This window comes from Lissotriton vulgaris, chromosome 2_1 (assembly GCF_964263255.1).
Source record: "Lissotriton vulgaris chromosome 2_1, aLisVul1.2, whole genome shotgun sequence".
NCBI lineage: Eukaryota > Metazoa > Chordata > Amphibia > Caudata > Salamandridae > Lissotriton > Lissotriton vulgaris.
The window spans coordinates 388,387,780-388,410,907 of NC_141687.1; the positions used below are offsets into that span (position 1 = coordinate 388,387,780).

General features: G+C 47.2%; 1 protein-coding gene across 1 annotated transcript in view; it reads left to right on the forward strand.

Moving 5' to 3' along the window:
• LOC147730418 (aldehyde oxidase 1-like) overlaps window positions 1-23,128 on the forward strand; it is a gene marked incomplete at its 5' end in the record, with an annotated part of 524,934 nt that overhangs the window by 199,824 nt on the left and 301,982 nt on the right. Inside the window, 3 exons of the mRNA XM_086954065.1 lie at window positions 1,946-2,038; window positions 5,028-5,197; window positions 22,478-22,595. Coding sequence (XP_086810191.1) covers window positions 1,946-2,038; window positions 5,028-5,197; window positions 22,478-22,595 — 381 coding nt within the window. The remainder of the gene's footprint in view (window positions 1-1,945; window positions 2,039-5,027; window positions 5,198-22,477; window positions 22,596-23,128) is intronic.

The window sequence follows — 23,128 nt, forward strand, 5'->3', positions numbered from 1 at the left end:
ACTTCAGCAACAGCGTTTAGTTGACACTTCACCTCAACCGGAAGTCTGCAAAGAGAAATGTGCATTCTGTTCAGAGCGACACCAAAATAACTGAGATCTTTTCTTTGTCCTCAGTTGAAAGTCGTCATGCATATTCTCCATTCCATTCATAGGATGGGGATTTGTTGCATTGAGTGGTCAACTTCAGTATAAATCTTGTTGTGACTATGTCTACACTATCACGAGGCATAGGCACCTGACTTTGAGTTTGGCGGACAAGGTGTTCCAACACTAATGTGCAAGAGTACCCGAACTCTGAGCCCACCCGCTCAATTATGAGTCAGTATTTCGACAGCAGTGACCCCGCTGACTCTATTCGAAACTTATTCCGATGGCCCAGTGGAGTAGGAGCTGTCAGAGTAAGGACCTCAGACCACCGTTCCTATTTAGAGTGGACAGTCTGATGTTAAATAAGTATCCCCACACCCTGGTTGAAAACTCCAAGAGTTTAAAGGCTATTAATGTTTTTTTGTTTTTCACAAATAAACTGGTTTTGCGTTTGGTGTAAAGTTGCCTAAAACACAGTGGCTGTGCACCAAATTTTCAGTGCCTTCACAGGAGGTTCAGCGACAGCAGCTCATGTGAACACACAGGGATGCATGCTGAGCCAGCAGCGATCTCGAAATACGATGAGCCTCGCTCCAACGGGGTGGTGGATGTAATGCCCTTCGTAACCCCGATGAACAGAAGTCAAAACGCCATGCTATAACTCAGGCCCGCTATGCAAGGAAAGGTTGTGTCCAAAACACTTTAATGCTTTAAAACCCACGACATTTAGTATTACAGAAAAATCTGAAGATCCTTGAGAACAAGACCTTTATGCCCACAGTTTGTTTCCTTAGTCCCAAGGCATTTGAAGCTGCCCTGTGGACAAGTGAAATCACCCTATTACACAGATCACGATCACTATTCTATCTATTTTTAAGTTTAAAAGCGGAAATGCATCTAAAACCTTCTGTTACATCGTTTTCTAAGCAAAATGTGGGATTAAAGATAGGAGTAGTTCACCGGCCTACAAATAGAACTTCTGCTTATTGCTTTCATCATATGTCTGTCTGCCTTTTCTATATTCGACCCTGCGTGTGATTTTCACATGCCACTAGATGGTCATATTCTTAACACTAGTGCCTCAATACCTCAGACAAAGTCAAGAATCTATTCCTGTGTTTGGAGTAGATTTCTTACTTTCTGAAGGTTCACACAGAATCCTAGGACTGCCTGTAGAACTATACTAAAGTAGTAGATTTCCAGGAGTCCTTCTACTGAGAAAAATGTAGTTGCGTGGAAATACCCCCAGGTGGAGACTCCACAATACTCAATCATACAAACAGGAGCATAGCCGCATTTAACTGTTCCCTGTTCAGAAACAGAAACCCTTTCCTTTACAGTCAAATGATATACTGGTGTGTTCCCTTCCACAACCTGAAAAGGCACTTACTCAAGGAGTAGTTTTATGTGTGTTCCATTAGTGCTAAGCAACCAGCAACATATTTGTAAACATTCACAAACCTAGGTACTAGTGGGTGATAACTGCACTATCCCTCCCATCAAATTTTCCCCTTTCCTGCACCTAGCCCAAACACCATGATGGTAAAAAAAACTATTATACTTGCGGATCTTCCAAGGCACTAAGTCCACTTTGAGCTTTAAATACCCATCACATCTGATTGGAAGACTCATGATGTGAAATTTTGAATGCCTGATTTCTTTTTTGGCGTGCCTACTTGTCAATGAAGTGTGCCAAAAATAATTGTGAATCAGGTCCTAAGAAAGAAGACAATATTACAGGGCAAACCATGTGAGGGACTGAAAATAAACGATGGGGAGAGGGGAGATTGTGCTATCATGTTAGATCATTAACTCTTTCTTAATTTTTGTTGTTCTCGTTTTTTTGCATTTATTCCAGAATGTATCTTCCTCCCAGGATGTTCCCCTGACGTTCCTCAGTGCCATGGAACCCTTCCAGGAAGGCATGCCCCAGAGCATGGAAATTTATCAGGTCAGTGATTGGCTGTATAACAATAAGGCAAATTACAGATAGCAGTGTAACCTACAGACAGGCACTGGGAAAGCAAGTCTAATTCCTAGTAACCATTCCAGAGTCGCTGGAATGCCGCCATAGCAAATTTGTAAACCCTCTTGCTGTCTTTGTAAGGCCGTCCATTAATCATTAGAAGAGAACCACTGTGATCCTATGGACTGTCCTGTTATCTTAGTCCTTCTTTAAGACCATTCACTACTCACTGGAATACAGCAGCAGTGACTCTCTAGACCTACTTGCCATTTCCCCTCAAGGCCTGAATGGCCTATTAACATATATCCGCAGGAACTCAGCAGGCTTTATCATCTCATTCCATAGGCTCATCTTTGAATCATTAGAAGACAGGTACTGTGACAATAGTCTTTCTCATAGTCCCATGCCTTATGACCATTATTGACACGCCAAAAGACAGCCACTGTGACTCCATAGACTTTCCTGTCATCTCACTCTTTTAAATTGTTCCTGAGTCATTGGAAGCCACTGTGACTGTGGATATTTCTTTCATCTCCAAAAAGCCTTCCTTGATTCATTAGACGACAGCCGCTGTGACTGTTGCCCATTTTTTCACCTTAATCCTTAGGTCTAGCCACTACTCACTGGAAAACAGACACAGTGAATCAGTTTCACGCTTTAGCATTGTTCCTGATGCATTGCAGTGGTCATTATTGTCATCTTGTTCTTGTGGCTGTCTTTCTCCCCATGAGGGGCCATTAGGAGACGGCCACGGAGAGACTAAACAGACTTTCTTACAGTCTCAATTATGAGGGACATTCACAACTTTTGAATGCAGCGTCAATGACTCATTGGAAGCCAATTAGCTAGAGTGACACTGTAAAATGTGTTGTAGTCTAACTCCTTCAGGCTGATCATGCGCTATCTTAAGACAGCCACGGAGAATCAGCAGATTTTTTGATTCCCATTCCTTATAACCTTCCATTTCTGTGGAACACAGCCTCAGTAACTCTACACTTTACTCTAAGAACTAGTGATCACATAAGAAAAACTTTAACTCATTGAAAGTTGAGAAAGCATTTTACTTGCTTAATGAGGACTGAAAAAGGAAATTAAAGATGCATGGACAACATCTACCACAAGGCCAAAGGACGCACGGACGGCACACACCTGTGCTTCTTTGTTTGAGTGCAACTACAATCCATTTTTATAAGATATTTTTTGCCTTACTATGATGACATTTGTTTCACAATTAGTCAATGCATCTAAGGCATTCATAGGTGTAATGATCGGTGCAATAGATTATTCTGGGTCAGGGAATCCAGTGCCAAACTGAAGAGACATCTGCCAAGCTTTGATGTGGGCTTCTGTGTACACATTCAAGGAGCATTACTGACTTGACAACCAGGTCCAGTGGGAAGGGTATTTAGCCCGCTTGGTCCTGCAAGACATTTTGGTCTCACTCCACTTCACAGACCATGTGAGGAATAGGCGGATTCAAGTATCCATCAGAAGAACAAGTTATTTACCTTCAGTGATGTTCTTTCTGGTAGATACTCTATCTAATCGGAGATTTCTCGCTGCCCTACTGCCTCCTCATTCTGTGGAGCAGCCTTTTCTTACCATCTAAAAAGGCCACAAGTTAGAAGTCAGCACACTGGTGCTGACAAATGTTTTACATTCCATATCTGAAGGCTTGAAAAGAGTTAAGCAAGAAACAGGCATCAGCACACAAGGATGGGGCTTATATCCAGCTCCTCTCCATCACTTCCAAGGCAATACAAAGCCAGCACGGAGACACATGGTGCCATCCAGCAGTGCATGGGAATAGTGCTCGGAAAAGCTTACACATATAGGGGCCGATTATGATAGCGGTTTTCCCGCATCCTCCGGGCCGGCGGAAGCCACCGCCGGCCCGGAGGATGCAGGAAAACCGCTGCGGAGCCTCGAAATATCCACCGCCATATTAGGATGGCGGTGGGTCTTGAAAGCTGTCCGCAGCCTTTCCACCATTGTCGCCTTCCGACCGCGGCGGAAAAGCTTTAACATGGCTGGCGGTGTCTATCAGACACCGCCAGCCATATTAGGATGGTGTAAAATGTATGCATTTCCGCGGCGGCTTTTCTGCTGTGGAAAAGCATATGGACCTTCACTTCGGGGGCCCGTTGCGGGCCCCCTGGGTGAAGGAGGGGTGGGAGTGCACATGGGGGTACCTACGGTACCCCCCTGCATTTGCGTGAACAAAGCAGCAGGCACCGCGCGGTGCCTGCTGCTTTGTGCACGTAAATGCGGTGCATGCATTTTTAACATTGCGGCGGGTGCAGCTTGAAGCTGCACCCGCCACAATGTTAAAGATAGAGGATGCGACCGCCACCCTGGCGGTCACAACCTAATCTGCACGGAGGGAACGCTGCAGCCCATGCGGACGTTCCCTCCTACTCTGGGGTCGCGGACGGACTCAAGTCCGTCCGCGATCCTAATGACCCCCATAGTCTGGTGCATGGGGTATAAAGTATCCACCAGAAAGATCATTGCCAAATGCAAGTGACTTGTTCTTCTTATCCTGGTGGGAGAAGAACCAAAAAGGAAAATAGAAGAGCCTACTCAGGAACTAAGCTAGGTTACACTATACTAGGCAACAAACACTTTGAAAACCGAAAGAAAGATTTGAGGTATTAGTTTTAAATAACGTTATTATGAATAGCACAGAGACTACATCCCCTCAATATTTTGTGTCCACTGGAAAAAGTTGTGCCTTTTATTAAATTAAAATAAAAAAATGAAATTACAAAACATCGTCTCTGTTCTCCAAAAGTGCTAACATTTCTGAGTATCAGATCGACAAATTGATAAACACGTCATAGAAACGCACCATCATATTTATTGAATACTTTTTTGCCTTGAAATGTGAGCCCCTTGTTTGCAATCTTGTAATGGGTGCTTGTCAGATATTGCACCACGCTGCATGATATGATAACATTTCTTTTGTCTCCAGGAGGTACCTTCCAATCAGCCTGCAGAAGATACTGTTGGACGTCCCATCCCACACTTGTCCGCTATCAAACAAGCCACTGGGGAGGCAGTGTATGTTGATGATATTCCTGCAGTGGACAGAGAGCTCTTCATGACCTTTGTGACCAGCACCAGGGCTTATGCTAAGATCCTGTAAGTATAACAAAGGTTTGTAAAGTATGGGCACCATTTACAGTGCCAGATGTTATAGGACCTTGAGGAGCACTGCCTTGGATATTAAAACGTAGCGCTTCAACAACATTAAAGGCACAATCGAAACCAATGTTTCAAAAGTGCTTACTAAATTCAGTCCTCTTTTGCACTTATTTTGAAGGCATCTTTTCAGTTTGACATTTAAATGCTTTTCCATTTCTAAAATGGATTTGAGTGGTAGGAAGGAAGCTTTGACACAGGACTTTTTGTATTTTCAGCACTTCACCTGGCCTAGTGGCACTCCACCTCAAACAGTTACTTAGTTATTTTACAAATGAAGATTCTGCAGGCCCCATTTTCTTTACAAGTGGCTGTGGATACTTGCTGGGTGTCCTTGGCTAGGTATCCTTTGAGCATTCTCGGTTGGATGCACAGCAGGGGCTGAAGGTCCCTCAGGTAGCCCTGCACCACTTGAACATTAGGCCATGCAAAAATGCCTGAAGGTAGCCAACATTTATTTTCAAAGTAAATATGAGTATGGAGCTGCACAACAGAGTCATTTTAAGCACAATTTTAGAAACCTTTACCTTTAGAGCTAGTAACAGGGGAATAGCTGTCAGTGATGCAGCAGATGCAGTGCTTTTAATGGAGTAATTTCTAATGGGAACATATGGGTAATCTCCCATTAGAGTCTGGTGCCACGGGGGCACTGCCTCCAATTATTGTTCTTTTATTATTACCCAATCAGGAGCCAAGGGGGCATTTTATTGCTTGTGTTAGGGCATGGACTATCAAGACAAAAAAGAAAAGCTCTAGGGGGGCACATCTATCACAATCTTTCTATCCACAATTACACCTCAGTTGTTATTGTATATATATATTTAATAAAAACATATATTTCTTGAGTACTTGTAAATAGATACCTCCTACTGAACAACTCATGAGATCAAAATATCTGAAAGACAAATTTATTTTCCCTCATTTTATATGACAAAAAATCCAAACAACGTTTAAAAACAGTTTTGTTGTCCATCCTTGCCTATACAATGTAGCTGTATCAAATGGCAGTCTATATATTACCAACTGACAATCGCCAGTAGGTAGTTATAGTTAGTAACAAGTTTCCATAGGAAATGCATTTTTTTTTACTTGCCTATACCTCTGAGTCGTTTGATGAATCTTCCCAAAAGTTTCCAAAATAAGTGCCCCGGTGATTCATGTGGCATGTGGAAAGTTTCGTGGTGTTCTGAGAAAAAGGAGGTGGTCAAAAATATGTGTTTCCCATGTTAATTCCCCTAGGACCTTTAGACATGGCTACAGCCCGAACTGCTGAATGGAATTACTACAAATTTGGTAGGAAGGTAGATGTTGGTCCAGGGAAGTGCCTTTTTGTGATTTGGTGTGAATCCGTTCAGTAGTTTTGAAATATTAAGGAAAATCCAAATTTGTTTATATAGGGACGCAGAGGATCAATCAGTCAATCAAGATTCTTATGAAATGCAACTATTCACCCTTAAGGGTCTCCAAGGCGAGGTGGGGGAGATGGATCTGCAGTTATGTCGAAGAGCCAGGTCGTGAGGTCCTTCCTGAATTGCAGCAGTTATGGTGATTGCCTGAGGCACAGCAGCAGGAAGTTCCAGGTCTTGGTAGTAAAGTAGGAGAAGTATCTCCCTCCAGGCTTGCACTTGAGGATCCGTGGGATGGTGGCCAGGGCCTGTTGGGCAGAGTGGAGATGTCTTGTGGGAGTGTAAAAGGAGAAAGGGTGGTTGAGGTATTCAGGTCCTGTGTTGTGGAGAACTATGTAGGCATGCGTTCGGAGCTTGAAGGTAATTCTTTTGTTGATAGCTAGTCTGTGAAGGTCTCTCAGGTGGTCGGTGATGTGCTGCCACGTGGAATGTTTAGGATGAGTCTTGCGGAGGCATTCTGAATGTTCTACAGTTTCTTCTGGAGCTTCTGGGATGTGGTGGCTTAGAGTGCATTGCCGTAGTCGCCGTAGTCGAGTCTGTTGCTTGCCGTAGTCGAGTCTGTTGCGCATGAGTGACCGTTTTCCTGGACTCAGTGAGGATTCACTTGAAGATCTTATGAAACAGACGGAGCATGCTGAAGAAGGAGGACGAAACTGGAGCCCTGGATGAGGACTTCGGTATTGTCTGAGTTGAGCTTGAGGCAGCTGTCCTTCATCCAGGTAGTGACTGCCTTCATCCCATCGTGGAAGTTGCTCTTGGCGGCTGTGGGTTCATCTGTGAGGGAGAGGATCAGCTGGGTGTCATTGGTATAGGAGACTATGTTTAGTCCGTGGCTTCTGACGATGGCTGCCAGCCATGTATATGTCGAAGAAGATGGGGCTCAAGGAGGATCCCTGAGGCACTCTGCAGCTGATTTTTGTGGGTTCTGAGTTGAACGATTAAGTCTGACTCTCTGTGTTCAGCCAGTGAGGAAGGAGCGAAGCCATTCTAGGGCTTTGTCGTGGATGCCTGCGTTGTGGAGTCTGGTACACAGGGTGTGTTGGGAGACAGTGTCGAAGGCGGCTGAGAGGTCCAATAAGATGTGGGCAGCAGTTCCATCTGGGTTAAGGAGAGTGTGGATGTCATCTGTAGTGGCGAGGAGAGCGATCTCGGTGCTGTGGTTGCTTCTGAAGCCTGATTGAGGTAGGTCCTGGATTTGGTTCGGTTAGATGAACTTGAAGAGTTGGGCGTTGATGGCTTTCTCAATGACTTTGGCTGGGAAGGGGAGCAGAGAGATGGGTCTGTATTTCTTGAGGTCATTTGGGTCGGCAGAGGGTTTCTTCAGCAGCGGGTTGATCTTCCAGTCTTCCAGGAAGGTGGTGGACTCGATGGAGCAGTTGATGGTGCAGCAGACTTCAGGTATGATGGAGGTGCCATCTCTGTTGAAGATGTGGTAAGGGTAGGGGTCAAAGGGAGCTCCGGAGTGGATGCTCTTCATAATTATTAGTGTGTGTCGTCAGAGGTGTTTGTGGTCCAGTGGGCAAGGTCTGCAGGGGTCTGGAGCCAATGGGTGTGGAGGTAGCGGGTGGGGTGGGTCGGTGTTGGGTTACAAAGTGGTCATAGGCTTCCTTGATCTTGCAGTGGAAGAAGGTGCGAGGTTGTTGCAGGGGTCTTGAGAGGATGGAATGTCTCTGTGGTGGGTTTGTCAAATTCTTTGACCACGACAAAGAGTTATTTGACGTTGTGTGCGTTAGTGTTGATGCATTCCTGGATGGCTGCTTTCTTTATTGTTCTGATGAGGTGGTGGCGTGCGGTGACAACAGTTTTAAAGGTTGCGTGGTCTGCTTGGTCCGGGACCCCTCCGGATCATGTGATGAGATCTGCCTGGCTGCCAACACTCCAAACCACTTTTGACAGCCATCTTGGGACTCAGCTTGAGCCGAGTCCCAGAAAAAAAGTAAAGGGGGCAGGGTAGAAATAGGCCTCTAGGTGGATCCCACAAGGACACAGCAGGGCCAAAAAAGAAAATGAAATAAAAAAGAATTGCCGGCTCCTGCGCTTCTTTAATAATTGCCCCCCGGGTGTGCCAGGTCCTAGTGGAATTTTCATAATAAAGGATAGGGGCAATACGGGCCCACCCTCCTGGGGCTTATTAATTCCCGGGGACCACCACCTCCCCTGGACTTGTTTAATAAAAGATGAGGGGCTTTTCAGACCATCCTGCAACCCCAGTGGCCTCCACCTTGGGGGGGCTTTAATTTTGTTGAATTGGGCGGGCGTGCGGAACCCCCCCAGTATCGGGTACTGCCACCTCCCTGGGGCTTTATCCTAAAACAATATAGGGGACGCAGATCCTCCTCCCTTTGCAGCCCTGGGGGCCGCCACCTCCCCAGGACTTTAATTTGAATAAATGCGGTAGGTGCGCGGTCCTCCCCGCAGCCACAGGGGCCACCACCTCCCCGGGTCTTTTCTCAAATGAAACGTGTGGGTGCCGCGCGGATCCCCAGGAACCATCACCTCCCCAGGGCAAAATCGAAGAAAGGTGGGGAGCCCCGGGCCCCCCTTTTGGACCCACAGATGGCTCCTGCTAAGTCTTGGGGTACCCACCCCAGGGACATAGCTGTTTGCTGTGGATTGGCTGAGCTTTGCCTCTTCCACCAACCCACAGCAAATGTTCAGATTTTAGCAAGCAAGAGCATTTTTGCTCTCACTTGCTGAAAGCAGAGCAGAAGTGCTTTCATAGAGAGGGAGCACCATATTCAACTGCTCCCTCTCTGTGAAAGCAATGGCACCTCCTGCAGGAGGCAGGAAGCGGCAGGAACCGCTGGGGCCTTCAGGCTCCCCAACAGATGGGATTGGGTGCCCTGGGTGGGACCAGGGTACCCACAATAGAGGCCGGGTCTCGGGGGATGTGGACCCTGGGATGAAATCGGCCCGGAAGGCCCTCCTCCCCTTATTTTCAAAAAATTAAATTGAAAGGCCGGGTCCTGGGGGATGGGGTGCCCAGGCCCAAAATCAGCACAGTAGGGGGAACCATGCAGCCTCCTCCACTAATAACTTAAAAGCAATTTTTAAAAAATCCTGGCATGTCGCTGGAGGCCCGCCCCTTTCTCCACCATTCTGCAAACACGCCTCCTGGTGCACTATAGGTTGGAGGATGAAGTCCTCTTGGATGCTGAGGGTCCTGGGGGGCGAACACGCCCTCCTGTTACCTCCAGTAAGGCCCAAACAGTGGAATTGCTGACAGGTTATCAGAGGCCACTCCCCCTCTCTTCACCACTCTGCAAACGCAGCTCCTAGTGCACTACTGGTTGGGGGATGAAGTTCCCTTGGCTGCTGAGGCTCCTTGAGGGTCAACAAGCCTTCCTGTTAACTCCAGTAAGTCCTACACAGCAGGTTTGCTGAGAGGTCTTAGGAGGCCACACTCCTTTCTCCACCTCTCTGCAAAAGCTCTTTCTGGCACCAACTGGTTGGGGAATTAAGTCACCTTGGCAGCTGAGGGTCCTTGGGCGCCAACTACCCCTCCTGTTACCTCCAGTAAGTCTCACACAGCCGGATTGCTGAGAGGTTGTCAGGTGCCACTCCCCCTTTCTCCACCACTCTGCAAATGTTCCTCCTGGTGTACTGTTAGTTGGGCATAAAGTCCCCTTGGCTCTTGAGGGTCCTTGGGGGCCAATTACTCCTCTTGATACCTCCAGTAGGTGCCACACAACGGGATTGCTGGGAGGTCTTCAGAGGCTATGCCCCCTTTCTCCACCACTCTGCAAACGTGCCTCCTGGTACACTACTGGTTGGGGGATGAAGTCCTCTTGGATGCTGAGGGGCCTTGGGGGCCAATAAGCCCTCCTGTTGCCTCCAGCAAGCCCCATAGAGCGAGACTTCTGAGAGCTGGTCAAGGGCCCCTCCCCCTTTCTCCACCACTCTGCAAATGAGATTACTAGTTAAAAAAAATATAGAAATTCACTTAAAACACCAATGGTAACAGGGACATTATAGTTTAGAAATTGAATTTGAAAAACCTTAGAAATTCACTTAAAAAAACCAAAGGTTACAGGGACTTTATAGTTAGAAAATAGAATTTTAAAAAACTTTAGAAAGTTACTGAAAAAAACAAAGGTTACCAGGATATTATAGTTAGGCTCAGATTTCACTCACACTAAACCAGTGAAATTCAGCAGTTATAGTTACCTGAGCTTACTATAACTTATGCTCCCGCAATGCACTGCTTATGACGTCATGTATTACATCACGCATGACATGGTCAGTGGCAACCCTGATGACATCACTGATGACCCAGAGGTCTTCAAAATTTTGATGCCAAGACTCCCTTGTCAAATTATTTAGGCAGTAGGACCCCTCCTGACAAAAATTGATAGAACTTGGTAATCCCCATCATTGACAACCATCCAAAACCATAAACCACCCCAATTCCCACCACAAATCATTTTTACAGTGGGGCAATAATATCAAACAGTGTTTAGCAAACAAAAGGTCAGTGAGCGTGGGGGCGTGGTCAAAGATGTGGCTAAAAACAAAGGGCCTCATTTATGAGGAATTGGCGTAGGGCAGCGCCGTAAGTCTTCTTGCAGAGCTGACCTACTCTAATGTGAAAGGGCAGGAATGCACCTTATTTAAAATATGGTGAATTACTGTCCTTTCCCCCTGCGTTGGCGCACCAATTGCTGCCTAGTGCCAACGTAGGCAGTATTGTTTTTTTGCAGGCAGCTGCACCCTCCTGCACAAAAACAACCCTGAGAGGTTTCTTCCTCTTTCTGTGTGTGCTGCAGAATGTAGCACACATGGAAAGACGAAAAAATGAGGAGAAATTAAAAAATGTATCCTCGTTACGACTGCTTTGGGGAGGCGCAAGGTTTTGGCACTGCCCCATGTTTACATGATTTTGTAAATCTATGGCAGTGTCAAAATCCATGGATGTTGCATGGGAACACCCACTTCGATGCCCAGAGAATGCCTACTTGACATGGAGTAAGGCATCGCAATGACTTAGGCTGGTTTGTCTTACTCCATTTCTATGATGCCATGCAAAGACATGCAGGGTGACTTTGCATCACCCAACAGATATGATTAAAATGCTTGTGCTGTCAGAGCTTGAAAAAGAGTGATGCTCTGGTGGCACAAGCCTCTCATAATCAGCACCAAAATATTTTGTTTGTTCTTTCAGTCTTTCACCATCAGGTAGCTACATATGAAATAATGGGTAGCTTAAAACAAAAATACATTTTAAAAAGTTGTTACTCAGTGAGAAATGCACTGTAGTACATTATGAAACTTCTATCATTTAATGCACTGCAGAGGTCTCTGTGTAACCAGAGAGCAAACACAAGGAGATGATGGACAGAGCGCTGAAACTTTTCAGACACTCACCCTCAGTCACAGATCTGGGTTGAATCCATCATCATTCTTTAGCTCACTTTGCCACCTCAGTTCACGCCCAGCTATATGCAAATCATTATTGAACCTGTGCCTCATGGGAACCGTCCAGCCCGAACTGCCAAGCCAGGTCTTCCTTGAACCGGAAACAAGCATCTTGGCACCGGTTTCTGGGTAACACCCTTCATCAGCCAGGCTAGCTTGATTCCAGTGGCAAAGTGAGCAAGGGACCCACATCTGGACATACCCTGCCAACTTAGGGCGTGCACAGCAAACACAAGATGATGGACGGAGCACTGAAACTTTTCAGACACTCGCCCCCAGTCACAGATCTGGGTGGAATCCATCATCATTCTTTAGCTCACTTTGCCCAATCAGTTCAGACACATCTATATGCAAATCAGTCTTGACCCTGTGCCTCATGGGAACAGTCCAGCCCGAACTGCCAAGCCAGGTCTTCCCTAAACTGGAAACAAGCATTCTGGGACTGGTTTCTGTGTAACACCCTTCATCAGCCAGGCTAGCTTGAATCCAGTGGCAATGTGAGCAAGTGAGCAAGGGACCCACGTCTGGGCATACTCTGCCAACTTAGGGCGAACAAAACAAACACAAGGAGATGATGGACGGATCCCTGAAACTTTTCAGACATTCACCCCCAGTAACAGATCTGGGTTGAATCCATCATCATTCTTTAGCTCTTTTTGCCCATTCAGTTCATACCCAGTTATATGCAAATCAGTCTTGACTCTGTGCCTCATGGGAACAGTCCAGCCCGAACTGCGAAGTCAGGTCTTCCCTGAACCGGAAACAAGCATCCTGGGACCAGTTTCTGGGTAACACCCTTCATCAGCCAGGCTAGCTTGAAACCAGTGGCAAAGTGAGCAAAGGGCCCACGTCTGGGCATACCCTGCCAACTTAGGGCAAACAAAGCAAACACAAGGAGATGATGGGCGGAGTGCTAAAACCAGAGAGCCACAAAAAAACATTTGGTTGGTGCAGTGGAGAATAGTGACTTGTGTATTTGTAGTGGTACGAGGTCACAGCCTGTGACAGAAAGCACAGTGAATGTGTAAGTAATTATTTTATACTTGCGTTACACACATTACAAGATAGACTGCTACAAACTGTACAAATAGCCATATTGTATAATGTTCCATATTAACATATTAACATTCTGACACCTCGAACTGCTGTATTGCCCTCACTACTTCCCAGGATATTGCTGGCATCGCTCTCTGGGGGCACACTGGCTGGCCTGCTTGAGCCTTAATCCCCTTTGCAAGAGGAAAGCCCACTTTGTGTTGAGTGTGCCAACGTGTGTCCTACCCTGTGGACTAGAGACTGCAAACAGTTCTTGCACCTATTGCCCCTTCCGTTACCCTTAGCTTTGTTTTACCTGACAAAGATGGGGAAGACCAAGACTACCAAATCGTTAGTCAATGGCGCTGTAGAAGCGACGTTTATCTCCGCTCCTGCGTACAGGACTCTTGATAGCCACCTACACCTTGAAGCAACTCTTCAGAATCTTTCCACTCAGTTTCATTAGGTCCGACAGGCCATCATGGAAACTAAAATGTGTCTGGAAGCCCACATCTACACTGTTTCACTCTACGTGAATCTGCTACGCTCTGACCATCGCAAGTTAACAATGCATGACCTGCAGGGCCGACTGGAACATATGGAATAATTTGCTTCTTGGTCTTTCCCGAATGATCTGATGATCCCCATGTGGAATTGTTCATAGAGGACTGGATGGCGCCCATCCGCCCTGAAAATAAGGTGGTAAAATTCTCCATTGAAGGGGGGCATCGAACGCTAGGACAGTCACCCCTTCCAGGGGCCCCACAGTGTCTTATTATAGCACACCTTCTTAATAACCATGACCTGCTAGTGCAGCGTTTTCACACAAAGGGCCCTTGGCTGTATGAAAATCCGACAATTACAGCATTTCCTGACTTCACGATTGATGTACAGCGGAGCCATGGCTTTTACTCCGAGGTCAATCAGTGTTTTCGTGAGCTGAATTTTATAAATTGTTCCCTGCGAAGCTTAGGGTGATCGATGGTGATAGAGTACCCAAATTTAATTCAACAGAAGATGCATGGACCTGACTCCATGCTAAAGACTTCATGCATACTCCATCTGAAGACTTAGGCGCTGAAGACTGGTTGGTGCCCCAACGAAGATGGAGCAAACATGGATACCTTAAAACAAAGCCGACCAAAGATCTAGTGACAGCGGAGCAGGCTCGTGCGGTATCAGAGGCTTCACTTCATAGCACAAACCCCTTCACTTGTCTACACCAGGAGCTCCCATTGGAGTCAGGATCATACTCATGTGGCTCACTGACATCGACAGCTGGGGTCTACCAGGGCCTGAAACTCACCCTGCGGTCGGCGGCCAACATCTGACATTGTACTTTTTGCCAGGGAGGTGAGCAACCCGGTGAAGGTACATTGCTGTTGGATTTGATAACTTCCTGCAGGTAATCTACACTGACTACGAGGACTAGATGTCACATTACTCGCCATGGGCCTCCTCAGTGGAAGGTTCGAACTTTGACATTTTCAGGCTGCACACAGCTTCACTTGGCCCGCTCCCCATTGGAGCATTCCATATGGACTTGAATATGTCAAAGACATTAGTTGTGTTCCAGTTGCATTGTTTGAGGGGATTTGGCATGAAGCCAGAAGGTGATCAGGCGTAGGACAGGGGAGTTGTTCTATTGATTTGTTCAATTGTTTTTTTGATTTCCTGGCTGGTTGGAGGAGGGACTGGGGTGTTTGGGGACCCAGCTGGGGCGGAGGGACGGTATGGAACCTATGATCCACAGGGTATATTGTCTGCACACGTGGCCCACACCTTTCACGCTTTTTCGTGGAATGTCCATGGTATAGCAACTCTTGCCAGGAAACACAGGATATATGCTTTTCTCCAGCCCAGACACATTAATTTTGCTTGTCTTCAGGAGACCCACCTGGCCACAGCAAGGTGGGTAGGTGCTGGAGTGGGCAGGTCTTTAGGGCTGGATACTCAGCCCTAGCCTGAGGGGTCCTTATCTGCATTGCTCTGGAGGTACCTTTTGTGAAGTCAAGAGTCCTTGTTAATGAGGAGGGCCATTATGAAATCCTGGTGCGCACCTTAGATGGGCGCCCCTTTTTCATGGTGTCCCTTTATGCACCCAATAGGTTTCCAGGGTGTGTTTCCCTAAACAAATTATCCCCTACTTTTTTGCAGGATCCCCAAGCCCCGGGGTTTTGGGGGGAGATTTGAGCTGCATACAACACTGACTTGGATCGCTTGGTCCCCCACTCCCAGCCACTCCTGGCAAACAAGCGACAAAACACGTCCAACAATGGTCCAGGATGTCTACCTTGCATGATATCTGGCGGCTGGGACATCCAGGAGAGGCAGAGTATTCTTATTATGAACCAGGTCATCAGGTCCATACCGGGTTAGATTATTTCTTCTGCACTGTGGATTGCTGGTCCCTCATACGCAACTCTGAATAGGAGGGTAGGACCCTATCTGATCATAACCCACTCTTGGTTCCATTCCAGTGGAGGGGGTGAGGATTCATGTTCTGACCTGGCTCCATTGGCAGAGGCTCTGCAGGGCACAGCATACAAAGACACCATTGCTGTGCAGCTCTCCCGCTATTTGAAGGAGAACACTTGGTTGGTGGATTCCCTGGGTTTGGGATGGAATGCCATTCATTTGGTTATGAGGGGGCAGTGTTTGGCCACTGCGTGGGGTGTGAAATCATCTCACTCATAGAGTTCTGACTTTAGAGGGCTGCTTGCGGACCACAGAGATCGAGGCGGTGTCAGCATCTAATGCACACCCCGACTGGCGGCTTGCGCCATGAATGTAAGGAGGAAGTGCAGAGACTTTGTGACCTGGACTATAAATTGGCCCTGACTTGCCAACACGCTGACGGCAATAAACCAAAGCATATGTTTTATTGTATTTATTTATTGAGTTTTATATAGTGCTGGCTAGACCCGGAGGTATCATAGAGCTTTACATAAGGAACCAACATAGCGTGTTACAACGTACAGTATTTTAAACATTTTTCACAGCAAATTACAAAGAAAAGACAAGTAATAAGAGGCAGAAGATGGAAAAGGGGGATAAGAATTGGAGCCAGGGAATAGCTGGGAGGGGAAAAAGGCAGCTGAAGGGGGATGGGGTAAGGGCGTTCAGCAAAAGAGAAAAACGTTTGCGGGTCATCAGAAGGAGTCAGGAGGGAGGAAAGAAGGGAGGGACAGGGGTCATACAAGATGGCGGGTCCGGGTCACGGGAATCAACGGAGACCAGCTTCACAAAGAAATGGAGGGATGTAAATAAGTCACTAGAGACAGGGTTATAGGTATGAGTTATAGGTACGATAAATTAAACAATTAGTTGCTCAATCATAACAGAGTGAGTGGGAAAGTGGTGGGTAAGGTAGGGAGGATGAGAGTATTGTTGTGAGATTGGGTGAGGAGACCAGGAAGAAGGAGAAAAACAATAGAGGATTGTCAAGGGAAGACCAGATGGAAGTGGGAAAAAATTGGGGTCCTGCAAGATGGCGGATCCTCCTCAGGGACCTGAACTTCCACCTTGAGTCCAATAGCAAAAATGGCGGGATGTCCAAAACTCAAAATTCCATAAGGAAGAACCAGAGCGCAGTATTTAAGTGCTTGGCTTGGTTACTGAGGTTGGAGGTCCCCAAGACCTCGGTGGGCACCATAATTGATGACACAGGTGGTTTGAGAACTACTCAGGCGGACATTAATGAGGTGTTTGTTCGCCCAGTATTATGAGAGGCTGTACTCCTCCCCCCAGGAGCCCACATTAGCACAAGTGCGGGATTACTTATGCGAAGCAGCCCTTCCCCAGCTGACCCCGCTGCAACTGCTAGACCTGGAGAAACCTCTTCAGACTGAGGAGCATTTTATTTATTTTATTTAGGAAGTTTTATATAGTGCTAGCCTGACCGGAACGTTTCGGAGCGCTTCACACAATTACAGAGCAGTGCAAAAGAAAGCAAAACATAATACAGTGTACGAATCGTAGCATAATCTAGCAGTTCACCAGATGGCCTGTAGTAAGACTCCAGGTACATATTGGTTTCCTGTGGAGTACTACGTGGCTTTTAGCACCATCCTTGCTCCTCGTCTACTGGAAATATACCAGGAAGCAAACCAACGGGGCATCCTGCCTAGGTCTCTTCGTGAGGCTCTCATAGTGGTGCTTCCGAAACTGGGTAGAATTCCTCTTAAGGTTGGTTCCTACCGTCCAATATCAATATTGAACATTGATTATAAAGTTCTGACTAAGGTCCTGCCCAATAGACTGCTCCTGATGCTTATCTCTCAGGTGAATCTGGACCAATGTGGGTTTGTGCCACTGAGGTCAATGCACTACAGCATTCGACAGTTGTGCCATATCATGGATGAGATGACTGGGAGGCTGACCTGTCAGTGACGGTCTCCCTAGATTTCGGAAAAAAGCATTTGATATGATTGGTATGTCCTACCTGCTTTAAGTGTTGGAGGTGTTTGGGATTGGTCCTAACTTCCTGTTTTGGGTCAAGCTTCTGTATACAGCTCCACTAGCCCGGGTCCGCACTGGCCGTCAGATATTGCATTCTTTCTCTATAGACACAGGGACCCGTCAAGGGTGTTCCTTTTCTCTGTACTTGTTTTCTTGCCCAGACTTGTTTTTATTCCTCTGTGCCTGTACTTGCTTTCTTGCCCAGACTTGATTTCCTTACTCTGTGCCTGTACTTGCTTTCTTGCCCAGACTTGTTTTTATTCCCCAGTGCCTGTACTTGTTTTCGTGCCTAAACTTGTTTTTCCTTCCTGTGCCCAGTTCTCCCCCGGCTGCTCCTCCCTCCCACATGCCCTCATATGGAGGCTGCGCAGCGGGTGTGTGGCTGGGCTGCCAAAGGCACGCCTAAGGCAAGCCTGTCTGCGCCTGTCCGCGACTGGACTGTGCCCAGCGCCAGGACCTCTGGACCCCACGAACGCCAAAACGCCTGACCCCGCTACAATGCCAGAACCCTCCATGCACTCAACACCGGACGTTCACACATCTGCTTTCTGGCAGCCCCGAAGCGCACCCACAGAGCTTTCATCTGCCGGAACTGCAGCTTCACAAGCATCCGCCCCACCATGCTGCCGACCATGAAAGAACCCAACCACCTCAGATGCATCCTTCTTAACACCCGCTTCGCCTGCAAACACGCCGTTGAACTCTGGGACCTACTCCACTCAACCTCCCCAGACGTCGCCTTCCTGATGGAGACCTGGCTGCCGCCTCAGCACCCGACATAGCCATAGCCGTCCCGGAAGGCTACAAGATCACCCAGAAGGACCGCACCAAAGGAGCAGGAGGAGGAATCGCCATTGTCCACAGGAACACTCAGAGTCTCGACCAACACCGACGACACCCTCAGCACCGCTAAACACCTGCACCTCCAGATCCACACTGACCCCAACACCACCCTCAGAGGAATCCTCATCTACAGACCCCCCCGGACCCCGACCACAGTTCAGTGACTCCATCGCCGACTTCGTCAGCACAAATGCCCTTGCCTCCACAGACTACATCCTCCTCGGGGACCTGAACTTCCACCTTGAGTACAACAAAGACACCAACTCCACTACCCTGATCGACAACCTAGCCAACCTCGGACTCAGACAACTCATCACAACACCCACCCACTCCGCCGGTCACGCGCTTGACCCGATCTTCTCGGCAAGCCCCCACGTCTCCATCAACCACACCACCAAACTCCACTGGACCGACCATCGCTGCATCAACTTCAAGAAACCCACCACGCACGACCACACCCAACAGATGCCTTGCCGCTGCTGGAGCAAAGTCACCGAAGACCAGCTAACCACCACCTTTGCCGAGAGCCCACCGGCCGACCCCACTGACCCCGACACCGCCGCCCGCAACCTCAGACAGTGGATCAACGACTGCTCCAACACCCTCGCCCGATCAAGAAACCATCCAACAGTCACACCAACAAGAAAGCGAGCTGGTTCTTTGAAGACCTCTGGGCCTCCAAGCAAACCTGCCGAAAGCTGGAGAAGATCTGGCTCTGTAAACGAACACTGGACAGCCACGCAGCCCAAAAGAACGCCACCCGCAGACACCATACCTCATCTGATCTGCCAAAAGAGCCTCCTTCAAAGACCGCCTAGACAACAACGCGCACAACAGCTAAGAGCTCTTCAACATCGTGAAGGAACTCTCCAACCCCAGCAACGTCCCACCCACCCTTGCCCCCGCCACAGTCCCCCGCTTCCGAAGAGCGACCTTCAGCGGCAGATCGTTCTCCCACCTCGCCGCCAAGACCTGGAACACCCTCCCCATCCACCTACGGCAGACCCAAGACCTGCTGACCTTCAGAAAACTCCTCAAGACCTGGCTTTTCGAGCAGTAGCAGCATTCCCCACCCCAGCGCCTTGAGACCCTCACGGGTGAGTAGTGCGCTTTACAAATGATATGATTGATTGGTGCTTTTTGCGCTCGCCATGGAAACACTTGCTGCATTGCTAGATGCCAAGGACACTCTCTGGGGCATCAAAATAGGACCGAACTGGCACACTGTGTTCTTATATCTGGACGATGTGTTGATATATCTGAGAGATCATTCCCACTCAATGCTGTTCCTCTATGACCTGTTTGATCTCTTTGTAGAGATGACAGGCCTCAAGGTTAACTGGGGTAAGGTGTGTATCTTCCCTTAACACAGAATTCAGCCAGAGCGTAAGGAGGAGCTGTGTGCAGGGCGCCTTTCTTGAAGGTTTGACACGTTTCATTACTTTGGTGTAAATATCTAATATAATGGCCTTGATTATCACTTTTGGGATAGATTTAGCAATCATGGTAAGGCCCTGGCCTCGATTAGCACTTTGGGCCAGATTGCTCCCCTTCCCCATGGGCTGGGCATCGCTAGTGAAGATGCTGGTAATTCCAAGGCTTTTATATTTCTTTGCAGCTCTGCCAGTAATTCCGGCTAGGTCCTTTTTCAGATCTCTGAGAAGAATGGTATGAGCTTGTGAGGGGGCCTGTTCGGAAGCAGGTCTCGCTCCCCATGCTTCAGCGTCCCATGCTTGAGGGGGGACTTGAGGTCCCATACCTGGAGTTATATTTCACAGTGGCCCAATTGCAATGGCCTATGGGATGACTGGCCAGAGATAGGACGTATCATGGTCCAGGCAGTGCTGAGGGGAATGAACGTGCTAGACTTGCGGTTCTCCTCAAGTAGACCTGCCTGGGAACTGGGTGTGCTCACTCGAGTGGTCAAGCTCATTTGGAAATGATATATGCAACCTAGGCAAACTCTGGCACCTTATGCACCACAGCTTCCCCTCTGGAGTGTGCCTGCTCTGCAAACTGTAAAGGAAGTCCAGGATCCCTCTCTATGGTGAGAGACCGGAATCACCCAATTGGGTGATCTATACAACCATGGTGCTCTGTTATCCTTCCAGGGCCTGCAGGAACATTATGGGCTGCTTGGTACCTGTCTCTTCCTAACACATAATGCACTTATGGCAGCCACTGGGGATATGTGGGCTCTCGGGGCAGGCTGAGCCACAATTGCACCTGGGATTGCAATGCATCTTGACACATAAGCTTGGTCGCCGGGCGATCTCGGTATTATATGCAGTATTATATGCAGCTCTACAGGGAAGATGTCTGGACTTCTTAACCCAAGACCAACTCGAATGGGAGGGTTTCCTTGGAATTAACCTCCAAGCAGTGAGCCATGGCTCTGGAGCTGGTGAAGCAAGTTTCAAGTAATGCCGTCTAAAATGTACGCAATTTAATTATTTGCACCAAACATACCTCACACTGCACCGCCTCCACAAAACATACCCTGCAGTATCTCCTGCATGCTCGAGATGTGGCTACGGAGACACCACATATGGTATATTTATAGATATATGTTTGTTGATCTGGCCTTAGTCCTATTTAAGCACTTGATCGCAATGAACTGGAAGGCCTCCCACCCACCCACGAATAAGAACTGGTTACAAATGACTCGTAAATGGGCCCGAGCAGAGGCAGATGCCATGACACGTTATCGCCCACCCCAAGGGAGAGATGGAGCAGCCATGATGTGTCCTCCGAAGGGGAGATGGAGCAGCCATGATGTGTCCTCCAAAGGGGAGATGGAGCAGCCATGATGTGGAACACTTATGTTCTTATGTTGTTTGCCAGCCAGAATCCGCCTCCCACTATCTCGGGCTGCGGAGCCTGCCACAGGGAGCCAGTTGGATACCTGGGGGATCCATTCACCCCCACATGCATGGTTTATTGACATTGAAGGCGGTCCCCGTGGGAGGGAATACATCGAGGTTCCTCCCGCTCCCTTGCCTCCCCTAGAGCACCTGTCAGTCATCGCCCCTCATGTTGTGACATAATCCTACCACTCATGTCCCCACGTTTCCCGTTAGTTGCTATGGGAAGAGCCAGCCAGGCAGTACATGATGTTATTGACTTTTGTTTTCTAAGTTATGATGCATACATTGGCTACTCTACGAGACACGGTGTTAATGGTCCTATCCTTATCATATTTCCTTTTAATTGTTAACTTGCTGTGACCCCCCCTAGCATTTTATGATTTTTTTTTTTAAATCTCTTTATTATTTCATAATTTACTATCAAACTTTAACTCATGCCAATATACTGGGATGTAGTGTTCGCCTATTATATGACTTTCGTACTGTATCCTATACAATATGCATAGATTCTCGATTAAAAATGGCAATAAAGAAATGTTTAAAAAAACAGGCCCACTGGAATCATGCATCAGGGAGGGCGAAACTATGGAGCAGGGTGGATTAAATTAACCGGCAAGAAATTATGCGGCATTATGCAGCACATTTTGTGATATTATTACCTCATTGTTGTGTCATTTTTACAGGTGAAAACTGTGTGGGCAAAGGTGTCACTTTAAGTAGTACCAGATTGACACCAAAATACTAAAAACAGTAACAGAAAGATGACAACCATGGCAACACATGTTGCTATTTATTTAGTAACTTTATCTGTTTCAACCAGAAACTATTTTTAGGTAAAATCTGTCGAATATGTAGCAAATGATGGATTATGTGGCAAATCCATAATTATGCAGAAAATGCCTCAGCCTCAAAATTGCATAATTTCAGGGGCACTGGGTATTACTCACAAATCAGACCAGGATTGCTGTGTAGTACTCGAGCAGAAACATGAAGTTCAGTTTAATGGAGGCACCTCCTCATCAAAGGCATTTTCCAGATTCGATATTTGAGGAGGTGTCGATGGCTGTGCTCTACCCCTATTTTGAGCATGTTAGTACAAGGAAGAGGGACACAAGAGTGTTTTGCAACTTTGCTATTTTCTTAGTGCCTTTTCCCTAAAGTAAAATTGTGGCTTACTTTTTGATTCCTTCAAGGAAAATTGATGCTGCGGAGGCCCTCAAACTACCAGGAGTGGTTGATGTTATCACAGCAAAAGATGTCCCTGGTGCAAACCTTCTTCAAGAAGGAGATGAAGTGTTTGCATCTGAAAAGGTATATTCTGTGTTTGATTAACTGTCACCTTTTTTTTGAGGCATCTCACATTTACTAAAGAAGGTGTTTGGTCATGTGTGGAAATTGATATTTGAACTTTGTGGTCCTGACACTACAGATGAATATATGACGTTACAATGCATGCTTTTACAATGCATGCCATTACAAAACATTTTTTTAAACTACCATTACAACGCATTCCATTACAACACATACCATTACAACGCATACCTTTACTATGCATAATACTCTTAGTGCAACAGTAGGGTAAGTTCTCCATTACTTACCTTATAATGCGTTGTAAAGGCATGCGTTGTAATGGAATGCGTTGTAATGGCATGCGATGTAAAGGCACTCGATGTAAAGGCGCTCGCGTTGTAACAGTTGCGTTATAAAAGCAGTGCGATGTAATGACTGTGTTGAAATGGGTTTCCCTCTACAGATGGTTGAAATTCCAGAGATAAAATCTGAATTTTAACTGATACCTTATGAGTCTTTTCCACATATTGCCAGGCACCGATTTATTTTCTGGA